This window comes from Antechinus flavipes, chromosome 4 (assembly GCF_016432865.1).
Source record: "Antechinus flavipes isolate AdamAnt ecotype Samford, QLD, Australia chromosome 4, AdamAnt_v2, whole genome shotgun sequence".
NCBI classification, from domain to species: Eukaryota; Metazoa; Chordata; class Mammalia; order Dasyuromorphia; family Dasyuridae; genus Antechinus; species Antechinus flavipes.
Genome location: NC_067401.1, coordinates 386,838,621 through 386,854,588, shown reverse-complemented (window position 1 = coordinate 386,854,588; position 15,968 = coordinate 386,838,621). Strand labels below are relative to the sequence as shown.

General features: G+C 45.5%; 1 protein-coding gene across 1 annotated transcript in view; it reads left to right on the top strand.

The window, feature by feature from the left end:
- LGR6 (leucine rich repeat containing G protein-coupled receptor 6) overlaps positions 1 to 15,530 on the top strand; it is a 153,039-nt gene extending 137,509 nt beyond the window's left edge. Inside the window, exons 13-18 of the mRNA XM_051998646.1 lie at positions 344 to 415; positions 1,042 to 1,113; positions 4,128 to 4,253; positions 6,165 to 6,325; positions 12,272 to 12,352; positions 14,193 to 15,530. Coding sequence (XP_051854606.1) covers positions 344 to 415; positions 1,042 to 1,113; positions 4,128 to 4,253; positions 6,165 to 6,325; positions 12,272 to 12,352; positions 14,193 to 15,433 — 1,753 coding nt within the window. The 3' untranslated portion in view covers positions 15,434 to 15,530. The remainder of the gene's footprint in view (positions 1 to 343; positions 416 to 1,041; positions 1,114 to 4,127; positions 4,254 to 6,164; positions 6,326 to 12,271; positions 12,353 to 14,192) is intronic.
- Positions 15,531 to 15,968: the final 438 nt, after the last annotated feature.

Genomic DNA, 15,968 nt, shown 5'->3' with positions numbered 1-15,968 from the left:
GGGGAAGCCTAATTGATCCAGGGACCTAGGGAGGACACCAAAGAGCTGGAGAATTCAGTGACAAAGAAGGCTTGGGGCTGGAATCCAGACCCAGTGAGAGCTCTGAAAGGCAACTCCCTGGGACCACACTGGTGGCTTTGTAGCTTTTTTTCTTGACCCACTTATCCAGGGCAACCGGATACCCATCTGCTCCACTTAATCCTGGTGACTTCCTCGGGCTGGGCCCTTTCTTCCTAGGCCAGGAGAATTGGGGAGCTTGTCCCCCCCTTAGGGTGGGGAGCAAGGCCAGAGCCTCCCCATTGTCCCCTCTCTTTTCTCACCCTGTTTTCTCTTGCTGCCCTAGTGGCCTTCAGCACAATCAGATGTGGGAAATTGGTGTGGACACCTTCAGCCAGCTGACTGTCCTTCGGGCTCTGTGAGTACTAATGTAGCCTGGGATGTCCTGGGGAAGGACCGTAGGTTTCTAGTAAAAGGCACTACACCCCCCTAGAATACTATACACACACACCCCTGTATATATATAAACAGAAAATATATACATTTCTCTATGTAGGGGTGTGTGTATATCTATATACACACATATTTTATATATATATATATATATATATATATATACTCATTTCTATAAAGACATATGTACACATAAGGATATACAGGCACATTTGGGGATATTTATGACTAAATAAAAAAAATATATATATATGTAATGTGCCCATAGATACATTTGTACATATACAATTGATATATGTTTGTAATCCACACAAAACTGTTGGCCTGTGTCAGCAATATTTATGATTCCTCAAATCATTTCTCAGACTGGCACCCGAGGGCCTTTGGGGCTTTGAGCCTCGCTGTTGCTGCTTCTGTTCTTTGGGAGACCAGACAGAAATCCGGAGCCAGGTGGTACCTTCCTACTTGAGTGGGTTACAGTTAGTGTTATGAAGAATCATGAGACTATTGGATGGGGAAACTAAGTCAGCAGTGCATCAGCTCCCCTGCCTTTCCTAACTGCATCTCCACTATCTCCTTTGGATGCTATAGGGACCTGAGCTGGAATGTCATCCAATTCATCCATCCTGAAGCTTTTGTAACCCTCCACTCCCTGGTCAAATTGTGAGTACTCAGCCTTTCCCTTTCTCTGGTTACCTGAGATGGGAGCTTAAGACTTAAAGACAGTCAACCAGACCTGGGGAATAGGGGAATAAATGCCCCAGGGAGGAAGTGTTTGTAAATGCTTGATCATAGGGTAGTGTGTCCCTTGTCTAATCATTCATTTGGACAGACTTTCTGACAGAGCAAGATAAATAGTAGGATGACCTCCTAAGCTGGGAACATCATCCGTGAATGTGTTCCCACATTTCCACAGTACCAACTCTCATTGTACACATCTGCCCTTTCTCACTAACCTCTTCTCTGCCTCCTCCTCACCCCAAAACCCTCAATGCATTGAAGATTTCTCCTAGTAGGATTTCTTCATAGAGATGGAAACATTTTTTGCTTTTGTGGGAGCTCAGGCAAGGCCTTGGGAGAGTAATAGCGTATATTGTTTTGGGAGACAACTGGAGGGCACCATTCTGATCAAGTCCCTTAAGTTCTAAAAAAGAAGGATTGATCAATCCGTCCACAAACATTTATTAAGTGCACTGTGCCAAGTACTGTGCTAGATGATGGGGAGACAAAGGCAGAAAACGAAATAATCTCTACTTTTAGAAATTTACCTTATAACAAAGATCATTGTGTCATTGCTTTAAGAACAAGAAAGAAGCTTAAAAGTCAGAGTTGAATTCAACCTCCCTACTTTGTAGATAAGAAAACCAGGGCCTAGAGAGCTTAAATAACTAATTTTGGTTTCCACAGCTTATTTGGTCCCAGGTAGGATTACCAAGGTCTTCTTGCCAAACACAGGACTTTACCTGCTATGCCACATTGCTTCTCCTCTTTCTATTTCTCTTCTGTCTCTATCTCTGTCTCTGTATCTTTCTGTCTCTGCCTCTGTCTCTCTGTCTCTGTATCTCTCTTTATTTCTGTCTCTGTCATCTGTCTGTCTCTCTCTTTGTCCTTCCCTCCCTCCCATCTCACTGTCTCTGTCTCCCCCTCTCTCTGTCTCTTTCTCTGTCTTTCCTTTTTTCTCTGCATCTCTCTCCTGTCTCTGTCACTTTTTTTCTCTGTCTCTTTCTCCCTCCCTTCCTCTGTCTCCTTCCCTACCCTTCCTTCCCTTCCTCCATCCTCTATCCTCTCTCTTTCCCTCCCTCCTTCTCCACCTGTCTCTCTGTGTCTCTGTCTCTCCCTCTCTCTCCCTGTCTCTCTGTCTCTTTCCCTTCTTCCCTCCCTCTGTCTCCTTCCCCTTCCCTCTCCCTCCTCCTCTCTCTTTCCCTCCCTCCCTCCCTCTTCCCTCATCTTTCTTTGTGTCTCTCTGTGTGTTTGTCTCTCTCTGTCTCTGTCTCTCCCTCTCTCTCCCTGTCTCTCTGTCTCTTTCCCTTCTTCCCTCCCTCTGTCTCCTTCCCCCTCCCTCTCTCTCCTCCTCTCTCTTTCCCTCCCTCCCTCCCTTTTCCCTCGTCTTTCTTTGTGTCTCTCTGTGTGTTTGTCTCTCTCTGTTTCTGTCTCTCCCTCTCTCTCTTCCTGTCTCTCTCCCTTCTTCCCTTGCTCTGTTTCTTTCCCTCCCCCTTCCTTCCCTTCCTCCATCCTCTTTCTGTCTTTCTCTCCCCTTTCCTCCTTCCCTCCCCCTCTCTCCTTTCCTCTCTCCTTCCCTCTCTGTCTCTCTCTCTCTCCCTCCCTCTCTCCCCCCTCTCTCTTTCCCTCCTCCCCTGTCTCCCTCTGTGTGTGTCTGTTTCTCCCTCTCTTTCCCTATCTCTCTCCCTTCTTCCCTCCCTTTTGTCTCCTTCCCTCTCTGCTCCCTCCCTCCCCCTTTTCTCCTTTCCTTCCTCCCTCCCTCCCCCCTGCAGACCAGCAAACTTAAGGCACTCCCCAGGGTACACAATGGGCACCTACTAAACATTTACTGACAGACTGACCAGAGTCATCCAGCCCCCGGGGGAGAGGCAGTGCTCCCTGAAGCCAGGGCTGACCTTTGCACTGCACCCCCTGCCTCCATAGATAATCTGACCTTAGAGATCACCTACAAGCAGAGGCTCTCTGGGGCTGAGGGGAGGTGACTTTGTGGACCAAGGACAATAGCAATCCTAGTTTTCAAGGTGCTCTTATAGACACCATCTGTGTCCCCCTCCCTCCCTCTGTAAGGTAGCCACAGAAGGTGTGACATCCTTTCTCCCTGTGGGAGATGGGGGAAGTTGCGGGTGTTTGGGGGGAAGGGAGGCTGAGGTTTGGAGACATATCCCATCCAAAGGCACCCCCCCAGAAGTCAGCGGCGGTGGCAGGCCCAAAGCCCAGGCCGCAGGCTCTTGAGTCTGGGGCTCTTCCCACAGCTCCAGCCGGCCTCTCAGACAGTCTGTGGCTGTGTTTGCTTTGGAGCTTTGGCCCCCTGGGTTTCTCCGGTAGAATAACATGGCTGTTCCTGGCTCTCAAGTCTGTTGGCCCCTGAGCGTGACTGTGGTGCACAAGGATTTCCAAACCCTGACTCGGATCCGGGCCTGCAATGAGACCATGGACAGTGACCTCTTGTTCTGACAGTGGAGCAAGAGGGAAGCCAGGAGGATGGGAGACAGTGTCAGGAACGTTTCCAATTAGCGTGGGCTCTCCCGGGAAGGACAGGAAACCTCCAGGGGTGTCTGGACCCTGAGGACGGGGAACTTCAGGCAGGGGACTATATCATCTCAGGACAGGAACCAGTTTGCTAAACATCCTCGTGTCCCAGGCCTGAGGATTCGGGAGCTTTGGAAAGGACTGTATTCCCTGGGCCTGCCCTGCCAGTCCTTAGCTGCAGCTTGGTCCTAATTCCTCCATCCCCACTGAGGCTTTGGAGAATTTTAAAGTGCTTCCAGGGAGGGCAGCGGAGTCTCAGGATGTATCCTTACTTGCATTTTCAAAGCCCTGTCCCCCGACACTTAAGGGGGTCAGGCTGACCCTCCTCTCAGCACAGACCTACTCCCCAAGCGCATTTAACAGCTGTCTCTGTCTTACATCGGAAGGAGCTTTCCGTCACACTGCTTGTTTTTTTCTGCCCATGATAGGGACCTGACGAACAACCAGCTGACCACCCTCCCACTGGCCGGGCTCAGTGGGCTGGTGCATCTCAAGCTCAAAGGGAACCCGTCCCTTTCTGAGGCCTTCTCCAAGGACAGTTTCCCCAAGCTGAGGTGAGAGGCTCTGATTCTTTCCCATCAGGCAGGGATTCCCCCCTAGGACAGCCAGAATCCTCACTGTCAAAGAACAAGGACATCAGAGCCAAAAGGTTTCTTAGACATCATCTAGTTCTTTCAAGCAAAGAAATGAGGTCTGATGGGAGAAATGATTTGGTCAAGTTCACACAGCTTCCATTCTAGAGGAGTTTCTTCCTGTCCAGATTTCTCATTTATTATCTCATCCTTTTCTGGGGTTTGGAAGTTTGATGAGGAGGAGAATAACAATATGCCTTTTGTTAATAGCACTTCGTTTTGCATGATTGTACCTATATAAACTATATCAGATAAACCGTCTCAGAAAGGAAGAGGGCAGGGAGGGAGGGATAGAATCTGGAACTCAAAACTTTTTTAAAAAATATTAAAAATTGTTTTAATATGGAACTGAGAAAAATATTATTTTTAAAATATTAACATTTATATATTGTTTCAACCCTATGAGATATGTAGTATAAATACTGTTAGCATTATTTCTTAGTGAAACTGGAACTTAGAAGAATCATGTAATTAAGTAATCTTGGCCACATTTTGAGCCTTTGAGGTAGGATGAGAAGGGTGGGGTAGTAAAGGTTCATTGTACTTGATCATTTCTCCTTAAGGTTCATTGAAGAGCTGCCACACATCTCTGTCTCTTTTTCCCTGCTTCTCCTTCCTGTCTCCTTGCCATTCTGGCCTGCCCATTGATTACCCCCTTAAAAATAGTAGCACTCTTCTGTGCCCAGAACTGCTCTTGTTGGGAATCCCATCAGTTCTGCGCACTCACGCTTTCCATTCTCACCCTGGCCATGGTGGAGTCCCTGGAATCAGGGTGAGAGCCTGGAGAATGGATGAGTGGAAAACATGCTGGAAGCCAATCCCTCTGTGCTAATGACATCCAGGCCTCCTCCATTCAGAATTAGGCAGTCTGTGTGGCCCAGGTCTTGTCTGCTACAGATTAATGAGGTACCTGCAGGGCACAAATTAAACAGTGAAACCAAACAATTCTGCCTGCAGAGGGCACAGAGTCCACTTTGGAGGTGCCCAGGAGGATAAGAATAGAGAGGGAAGATTCCCGGAGGGAGAAAGTAGAGTGGAGCTGAGAGAATTCCATTCCTCCCCCCATCTCCATCTCCATCCTACCCAAATCCCATGGTGGAATTCTAGTCCAGGAGGTAGAGGTGGTGAGAGTTCCTGAGGTCTCCTCCTAGAGATACCAAGGAGATCACTGGCCAATTACTTCTTAAACCCTCTGAGACTGTTTCTATAAATGAGTCATTCCTAGTTACCGGCTCACCTTGGAGGAATAGAAGGAACTTTGAAAATTTTAAATCCCAGGATCCTTGTTTTGAGGTTGGGAGAGATCTTAGAGGTCACATAGTCCAACTCTTTAACTGTGAGAAATCTGAGGCCCAAAGAAGGGAAGTAAATTGCCCAAAAACATGTTAGTAATAGGGCTAAGATTTGAACTCAGCTCCTTTGATTCCAAATCCAGAACTTTAATATATAAATAGAATATTTACATATCTTTATCTTCTATCTATATATCTATCATCTATTTGTCTATTATTTTTATATGAATGTATACACCTATCATCTGACTATATATCTACTATCTATCTACCTCTATCATCTATTTCTAATTATCATATATCTATCTATCTATAGTATTGGAAACCCAATACACTATAATGCCCATGAGCTCAGCTTCAAATTAATTCTCATGATGTCCAACAATTAATTATTAAATACATATCATGAGCAAGGCCGTCTGAAGAGCATAAAACTTCAGGTGGCAAGGGCCACAGATGACGGGTGGTGGGTCCCGGGCTGCAAGTCACTTGATATACTCTTACCCAAGTGTCTCCAAGGTCCCCACTGTTTCCTCCCTAGGGTCCTGGAGGTGCCCTATGCCTATCAGTGCTGTGCTTATCGCACCTGTGCCGGCTACTTCAAGGCTTCTGGCCAGTGGGAGGCTGAGGAAGGTCACCCGGATGAGGAAGAAACCATGAAAAGGCCCCCCGGTCTCCTGGGCAGTCATTCAGAGAGCCACTGTGAGTGAGCTGGGGAGCTGAACGTGGGACTTGTGGGGAGGTGACTGTGGGAGAATGAGTCAGGGTACAAACTGAAAGCAGGGAGGGAGGATCCTGCCGGGAGAAGTGCTGCTGTATAATCTGGGGAGGAATCATTGGACTTTGTCCAGTTGGGAGAAAAGTATCAATGCCCTTCCCCTTTCTCACTCCAAAAGAGAGCTGTTAGTTATCCACGTGTGGTTTAGCTACTGCCAGTGCTTAATGCCAGGTGCCTTCCTTTGACAGGAGTTTTTAGAAGTTTCAGGGGTAAAAGAGACCTTAAAAATCCATCTAGTTCAGGAATTCTTACCTAGAGTCTTTAATATCTTGATAACTTCTTTTGTAATAATTGCATTTAAAACATGATTCTGAGAAGGGATCCATAGCTTCCCAAAGTGCCCAAGGGATCTATGATATAAAAAAAAAAGGCTTAGAAACCTTACTTTGCTCCTATTCCTTCATCCTACATATGTGGAAACAAGCCCAGAGAATGTTCTTAGGTAGTTAATAGTAGAACCAATATTTGTACCCAGATCCTCTGCTTCCCACCATATCACGATTCCTCTCCTATTTCCCACTTTTGGTCTGCTTACTTAAGGAAAACAGACTCTTTGCAGTCTTAACCTGAGCCAAGCAGAATTAAATTACATTGATTCCCCCCTCCTCCCCCAAAAGGACAAAACCCAAGCTCATACAATATACTGCAGAGCCAAATGGAAGGGGAAAAAAGCCAATTGTTTGCTGTTTTGAATGATTTGTGCCCCTCCTTCCTATTCCTTATCAAACATCGCCTGGAGTTGACTTAGTGACTATTCTTACTTGAGATAATGATAATAATGCCATGGACCGTGATCACAGTGAAAGCTTTTTGGGGCAAGTTAGAACTCTGCCTTTGGAGTAGTTGGGATGAAAGGAAAAGTTGGGTGGGGCCAGGGAGGTAGGGAGAAGAGAATGGTTCAGAACCTTTTCATTGACTGGTCTCTGAGATCAAAGTCAGGCCTTTTCAGCCAGTTGTTCAATGACTTGAGAAAGTATTCCCCCTTGGGAGGTAAGTGATGCTGCAAGGCCGGAGCTTTAGGAGGGAGGGGAAATGGTCCTTTCTCTCTGGAGTTTTGTTTTGTTTTTGGATCCTTCTCCCCTTTTTTTGTGTTAGAAAAAAACAAACAGAAATTCAGCTCAGTACAGAACAAATGTGAAGATAAGCTGATTTAACAGAAACAAATGCCTTTTCATCGCAGAGGATGTGCTGATGCATAACTTATGGTTATGAAGATTGTTGAGAGGGAGGGGAAGAGAAAAGGGGTGAAGGGGAGGGGAAGAAGAGGAGAAGGAGGAAGAAAGGAAGGGAGGGGGAAGAGAAAGGAGGGGAAAAGGAAGAGAAGAGATGAGAACAGAAGAGTCAGAGACAGACAGACAGAGACAAAGAGAGAGACAGAAAGAAAGAGGCAGAGAGACAGAAACAGAAAGAGAGAGAAAGAAAGAAAGAGAGGAAAACAGAGAGAGAGAACAAGAGAGAGAAAGAGAGAGAAAGGAAAACAGAGAGAGAGAGAAAGAGAAAGAGAGAGAGAGAGAGAGAGAAAGAAGAGGAGAAGGAGGAAGAAAGGAAGGGAGGGGAAGAGAAAGGAGGGGAAAAGGAAGAGAAGAGAAGAGATGAGAACAGAAGAGTCAGAGACAGACAGACAGAGACAAAGAGAGAGAGACAGAAAGAGAGAGAGAGAGAGAGAGAGAGAGAGAGAGAGAGAGAGAGAGAGAGAGAGAGAGAGAGAGAGAGAGAAGAATAGGAAGTATGGAAAGCACTTTAAAATGCCCTTTGCTTTCAGTTCAGTTTCTCCCTGGGCAGTGCTGGAGGGAGAGGGGCAGGACCCTTGTCAGGCAGGGCCCCAGCTTCTCTGGCTCTAGTCCCAGCAGACGGCTGTCCACGGGAGGATTTTCCGGATGTCTGGTATACACTCCCTCGGGGGGCTGGAAAGAGGAGTGGAAACTTTCCTTCCCTAAGGGAAACTTTCCACCAGTTCTAAACTCTGTAGTAGAACAACAGGGGTTCAGGCTCCTGGGCCCCTTGCTGCCTGTAACAGGAGCTGGGGCAGAGCCTGGAGCTTCCTGGGAGAGCTAATGAGTCTCTGGAAGAAGAACCGGAGCTGTCACCGTAGCCAGGTTGGATTTCCTTCCTGTTGGAGGAATGGTTACTTAACACCTAAGCCGTGACTTTCCCAGTTTCAGAAGGAGTCTATTATACTCCCTTGTGTTTCATTCATACATTTGGGCTTCAAAGGCTTGCTGAGCCCATAGCCAAGGGGTGAGTAGAATAGGGGGAAACAGGAAAAGGGAAGGGAGAAAAATGAATGGGGGAGCACTCGGCAGATACCTTTTGCCTGAACCTCCTAGACTTCCCAACACAAAGAGAACTTTGGTTATCTCTAATTGGGATGTTGGTAGATGTATCAGAAGAGGAGACCAGGACTTGGAATAATAGAAAATTCTTCCCTAACCCCAACCAGCTCCTTCTTGGGAAGAAATGGATGTATATGAAGGGTGTGGGAGAGTGGGGGGAGAGCTGCTTCAAACAGGAAGGTCTGGATGCACTACTGTAGGAAAGAGACATAAGACTCAGCCAGAAAGACAAAGATAAAACCTTGCAAGTTCTGCAGAGATGGGCAGGGGCCCTGCCATAAATAATCCACAGGAGAAGCTATTGATGTTTGGAAGCCCCTTTTCTTAAATTCTCAAATACATGATGTACTTGGTTTGGCAGTGGACTTACCTTCCTACTCATATTTTACACGGGTTGACAATATTTTTCAATATAACCCTACCCCTCAATTTGTGCTGGGTCTTCAGAGTTGGAAGAAAGCTTTGAAGCTATGGAGTCTAGCTTCCCACTTACTGCAGAGGTCTCCTCCAACCCCCCTGACAGATAGCCATCCAGTCTATTCATGGACACTTTTGGTGACTTTTCAAACTAGCATTTTAAATTTTCTGATAGCTTGATTGTTAGAAAATTCTTCCTTAGCCTGGATAGAGGTCTAGTCCTTCAGCACTACCAACCACCAGTCTTGGTTTTCTGCTCTGAAACAAGAAAAAAAAATTCTGATCCTTCTTCCTCCCAGCAACTCTTCCAATCTTTTTAGACAGTGGACCCTGCCCCAAGTCCTCTCTTCTCCAGGTTAAACATTTAGCTCCTTCAGCCATCCCCTACTTGAACATGGTTTTGAATCCTCTCATCATTCTGATCCCTCTCCTTTACATATGCTCCAGTTTGTCAGAGTTCCTTATAAAATGGGGTACTCGGAGCCAAATACTCCAGATGTGATCTGACCGACACAGAGTCCAGACACTTCCATTATTAAAGGCAGACTTTATTCTCCCAAGGGCACTCTTGCAAGTCACTTCCGATATAATTTCCCTGGACAACTTGATGAGTTGCAGAGCACTAAACCTTGTTAGGATTCTGTGAGCATCTCCCTAAGCATGCTGTAGAGTTGTTCAGGGCTTCACTGAGCATAAAGACCAACTTGGGTCAGTCCTATTCTTCCCAACTAAAGGCATCTGGGTGGACTTGCAGTTAGGAAGCTTGAATTCAAATCTTGCCTCAGATGCTTAAATGTTGCATGCCCTTGGATGTCAGTCAACCACTCTCTTGACCATAGTTTTCTCATCTGTGAAATGGAGATTATTACTTTATTTAAAAATATATTTATTTAAAACTCAAATGCAAAATAAGAAAAAAACAAAATAGAAAAAAAAGACAGGAAAAGAAAAAACAAAAACAACAAAAAATTTGTCATGTACCCAGTAGAATATTGGGAAGGATTTAAACTATGTAACAATAAATTTCCATTTCAAGAAAGCATATATAATCATAGAAGACATTGTATTCATGTTTTTGCTTCCTTGTATGTTTTCTTTTGTTCTCTACTGTGTACTTTTTACTTTATTCTTTTTTCCCCTCTTTCTTCCCCCCATCTTCCCCAAGCATGCTGCATTTCAACATGAATATATATTTATGTATACATACATACATACACACAGATAATATATATACATAATTTCACATATATACAATCTCATATACACATATATATACAATACATGCATATGTATATAGTTATACACACTTGCATATATACATACACGCATACAACTAAAAATATTGTGACATATAATGTAGATTTCTTTCTTGATTAAATCTTTTTAGTTTGATTTTGTCTGAGATCAATGATTACTGGTCCTACTGTTTTTCCTAATAAATTCTACCCCTGATTATTGCTATTATATTTGTATATATCTCTTATTTCCTATCCCTGCTATCCCTGCTAACTCTTCTACTTTACTTTTACTTGCTTTTACTCCCTCCCTTATCTTCTCTCCTCACGTTTCCCTCCCTCTTTATCCCATTGCTATCAATATACATATTTTAACTGAATCCTTCTGTATTCTACCATATTTAACACCTACTCTGTAGAGCAGCTGTGAGAATAAAATGAGATAACTGCTATAAAATATTTTGTAAACTTAAAAATATTATGAAGGGTGTCCCCAAAATCTTGGTTCTTTAATAATTTTAAACTTCATTTAGGCTTTTGGGAAGACCTTGTGTAAATGCTAGCAATTATTATTATCATGGTTTTTAATCAGCAGCAGCATTGTGTAAAGTGAGGCTAAAGTGCATAGAATCATCAGGATGTCCTGGCTACAAGTTTTGCCTGTAAAAAACCAACTTAAATGTGACTCTGAAGTCATTTATCTTCTCAGTTTCTGGACAACTTTAAGATTGTAAAAGATTATAGATTTTAATCCATAGATTAAATACAGATTTGATTTGTCAGAGAAATCCTAGGTCTTGTCAACAATAATAAGAATAGAAATTGTGCAAAGCACTGTGGTAGGGTACAAATACACACAAAAGTTAAATAAAATGTAATGTACAAAATAAATTAAAATATTACAAAAATAAATGAAATTACAGTTTTTGCTTCAGGGAGTTTATATTCTCCTATTGATATATAATATGACCCTAAGTAATTAATAAATATAAAAACTTTGACCTCAAATAATTTCAAGAGGAAGCAAGAACTAGCAACCAGGAATGAGATTGGAGATGAATGCTGAGTAAAAGAAAGATCCTAATTAGGAAATGGTACTTCAGCTGAGCTCTGACAGAAACTAGGATTCTCGAAGGCAAACATAAGGACAAAGGGAACTCGAGTCCCTGGAACCACTTATATAAAGGCATCAAAGTGGGAAATGGAAATAGTATGTTTCTAGAACAGCATCCAGACCCTTTTTATTGGAATGCAGAGAATCCTACAAGAGGTGAGATGAACTAAAGAATAAACTAACAGGTGAGAGCCAGATACTAGACTCCTTTGAATACCAGACTGAAAAGTTTGTGTTTCATCCTTGAGGCAATCAGGGGCCACTGAAGATTTGTGAGAAGGAAAGTAACCTCGTCAAATTTGTTTTAGAAATATTATTTTGGCAGCAGTGCAGAGAATGAAATGGAGAAGGGAGACAAATTAGGGGACTACTGCACTGATCCAGGGGATATGTGAGGGATAGAAAAGAGAGACAAAAGTGAAAGGTTTGAAGAAGAATCATTTGAGGAAGTGAATTAAGGACCATTTGGAAATATGGTCAGGCAAATGCTCAGGGATGAATAAAACTGGGCTTAACACTTAATTTGAAACTTATTGGAAAGAACCCACAAAGGAAATGATTTAATTAATTAAGAGAGATTGATCTGCCCAAAAATAGAAATGAGTGAAGGCAGTGGGATGGGGGATATTGAGGAAAGAGGTGTTAGGTGGAAAAGACTTTAGAGAGACAAGTAGGGTTTGGAGTAACAGGATTTGAAAGGGCAAAAGGGAAAAGGTTCAACTAATGTTAGGGCCTAGCATTCTTAATACATTCCTTTCCTTTCTAATCTAGATGACCTTGACCTGGATGAGTTCCAGCTAGAGATGGAGGACTCCAAGTCACACTCAAGCATCCAATGCAGTCCTAGCCCAGGTGAGACAAGAAACTTGTCATGGTAGAAGGAGAAGGGGGTGAAAGGAAATGTTGCATTCTTAATGTGCAATTGTTACATGTAAACACGTTGTATGTAAATGTATAATATATAATTATTGTATAATATGTATATATAAGTATAAATAATATATATGGGCAAGGACTATTTTTTGCTTTTTTTATCCTTGGGGCATAACTTACCTGGCAGCATTATAAACATTTAATAGATGCTTGATGATTGAATGATTAACCTTAGTCAGTTTTACTTTCCTGGGCATGTATTTTGCTCCACTCAGGCCTTTATTTTCTTATGTAAATATAAAAAATTTATATGTTCAAACATATCCATTCTTCCTTCCTTCTTTCCTTCCCTCCTTCCTTCCTTCCTTCTTTCCTTCCTTTCTATCTATCTATCATCTAGCTATACCTCTTTTATGCATCTCCTAGAAAAACACTTAACAAAGGTTAAGTAGTCCGTTTTCATCAGATTGTACCTTGAACGATGATAGAGTTTACAATGACTCTTTTGGATTAACAAATCATCGGTTCCTCATCCAAGGTGAATAGAGATTATGCTTTGGGAGGAGTCCTAATTTCATTGATCTCTTGACTTTTTTTTTTCATAATTACAATCTCTCTCAAGTTTAAGACTCTCCTTTGGGGAGAGATGGAATGTCAACTATAGAATCATATAATATTCTCCATCAGTCAAATATATATTGAGAACTTATTATGTGCCAGACACTGTACTAAGAGCTGGGGTAGCAAAGGAAGGCAAAAATAGCTCCTGTGCTTAGGAGGTATACATTTTATGAAGGATTAATAAGTAAATAATTAGATACATTCAAAATATGTGCAAAGAAGATGGAAGGAAATCTGAAGGCAGCTTGGGGGATCAGGAAAAGACTCTTGAAGAAAGTGGCTAAAGCAAGAAACTTTGTCAGTTTTTACTAATAAAGAATCGTGAAATTTTAAGAAAATTTTAAAATGTCATCAAAACCATTCCCTCACGCCCATGTTGTATGACATTTAAATCATCCTGGAGAGGTTTCAGTTAGCTTTCTTTCTAAAACTCTCCAGAGAAGTGTCTACACCATCTCTGGGTAACACATAATATATTTTAGTATATTTAGAATAAATAACTACCGAGTCCAAATCCCTTCTTTGTAGAAATGAGAAGATAGGTCTACAGCAAGGTTACCACAATAATAAATGGCAGTCCCTTCTCCTCCTTCAATCTGCATCTTCAATCTCTTTAAATCTAACTAAAATAATTCCTCCGGCAATTAAAGCCCATTTTCCCCCCTGCGATTTACTTAAGATGCATAAGTAAAGAAAAGGTCCCGGTCCTTGGGAATAGATACCAGGCACCCACCGCAGTAAGCACATCCTGTCTGGCACCAGGGCCACTGGAGAGTCAGGGGACTCTCCTCCATTTCTTCCACCTTCCTTTTCCTCTCCTCCACCTCGCCCCGCCTCCCACACCTGCTCTCGCTCTCTCCTTGCGCTCAGCGACCTGCTTCCCCTTGCGGGCCTCCTCGGGCCCTCTCCCGCTGTGGCCGGTCCCGACTCCCCGGCACAGCTGCCGGGCGAAGCTTCTGTCCGAGGCCGTAGAGCGCAGCCTCTGGCTCTTGGCTGCACCTCGTTTCCTAGGACCGCTGTGGGACCAGTACCTGTGTCCTACGGAGGAGGAAAAAGCAGCCCTTCTTTCTGGCTCTCGGGCAATTTAAGGTTTCACACGCCTTAGGCATACAGTGGGTGCTTAATAAACGCTCGTGGGCAGGTGGCCGAACCGGAGCGGGCTCGGGGCTGGAAGCTGACCGCCTGATTCTCTCCGCAGGCCCCTTCAAGCCCTGTGAACACCTGCTGGAGAGCTGGGGGATACGCCTGGCCGTGTGGGCCATCGTCCTGCTCTCCGTGCTGTGCAACGGGCTGGTCCTGCTGGCCATCTTCGCGGGCGGGCCTGCCCCGCTGTCCCCTGTCAAGTTGGTGGTGGGCGCCATCGCCGGGGCCAACACGCTCACGGGCATTTCCTGCGGCCTCCTGGCCTGCGTGGACACGCTGACGTTCGGCCGCTTCGCCCAGTACGGGGCCCGCTGGGAGACGGGCCTGGGCTGCCGGGCCACGGGCTTCCTGGCGGTCTTTGCGTCCGAGGCCTCCGTGCTGCTGCTCACCCTGGCCGCCGTCCAGTGCAGCATCTCCATCTCCTGCGCGCGCGCCTACGGGAAGTCCCCCTCGCTGGGCAGCGTGCGAGCCGGCGCCCTGGGCTGCGTGGTGCTGGCGGGGCTGGCGGCGGCGCTGCCCCTGGTCTCGGTGGGGGAGTACGGCGCCTCCCCGCTTTGCCTGCCCTACACCCCTCCCGAGGGCCGTCCCGCGGCCCTGGGCTTCTCCGTGGCCCTGGTCATGATGAACTCCCTGTGCTTCCTCGTCGTCACCGGGGCCTATATCAAACTCTACTGTGACCTGCCCAGGGGGGACTATTTTGATGCCGTGTGGGACTGCGCCATGGTGCGCCACGTGGCCTGGCTCATCTTTGCCGACGGGCTCCTCTACTGTCCCGTGGCCTTCCTCAGCTTTGCCTCCATGCTCGGCCTCTTCCCGGTCACCCCAGAGGCCGTCAAGTCTGTCCTGCTTGTGGTGCTGCCCCTGCCCGCCTGCCTCAACCCCCTCCTGTACCTGCTCTTCAACCCCCACTTCAGGGAGGACCTCCGGCGCCTGCGGCCGCAGGCGGGGGTGCCCAGTCCTTTGGCCTACGGAGCTCCAGACGAGCTGGAGAAGAGCTCCTGTGACTCCACGCAGGCCCTGGTGGCCTTCTCTGATGTGGATCTTGTCTTGGAAGCCCCGGGGGTGGGCCACCCCCCAGTGCTGGAAGCCTATGGTTTCCCGTCGGTGACCCTGGTCTCCTGTCAGCAGCCCAGCGTCCCCAGGTTAGAGGGGGACCGTTTCCTAGGGCCCGAGAGTGGCCGTCTGGGCGGGCCTCAGGTCCACCCCACTGATGGAGAACTACTTCTGGGGGCGGAGGGGAGCACACCGGCGGGGGGCTTCCGGCCTTCTCTCCCAGCTTTTGCCTCCCACTTATAACTGCCCCATCCTCTCACTTTTCTCTCCCCGACTTATTCCTCTCCCCACCGCCTCTCCATGTACAATTGCTGCTTATTAAATAAATAAATAAAACCAACCACAAGTGAGTTTTGTGATCTCTACTTGGGCTTCGGTGATCTCCTCCCTTCCAAGAGTCATCAGGGCCACTGGTTCTCCTCTTGTCCGAGCTGGGGAGAAGAATCGGAGATGGGACAACTTGGCTGCTGGAAAGAAATGAGGGTAGGATGAAGGGATGAAAAGGTCAGAGATTAAAGAGGGGGCCAAAGGAGCTCTTACATCCTACACCTAGGAGGACCTGCTAGGATCCGTAGGGTCCCATGATATGAGCCAATCCAGGAATTCTCCTCTTTTGAGTCATGGACCCCTTAGAAACCTACTGAGCCTTATCCAGAAGAATGTGTTTAAACATAAAATAAAATACATAGGATTACAAATATTGAAATCAATTTATAATTTTTTCCCACCCAAGTAAATGGACTCCCTAATAATCTATCCATAATGTATTCTGATGGAA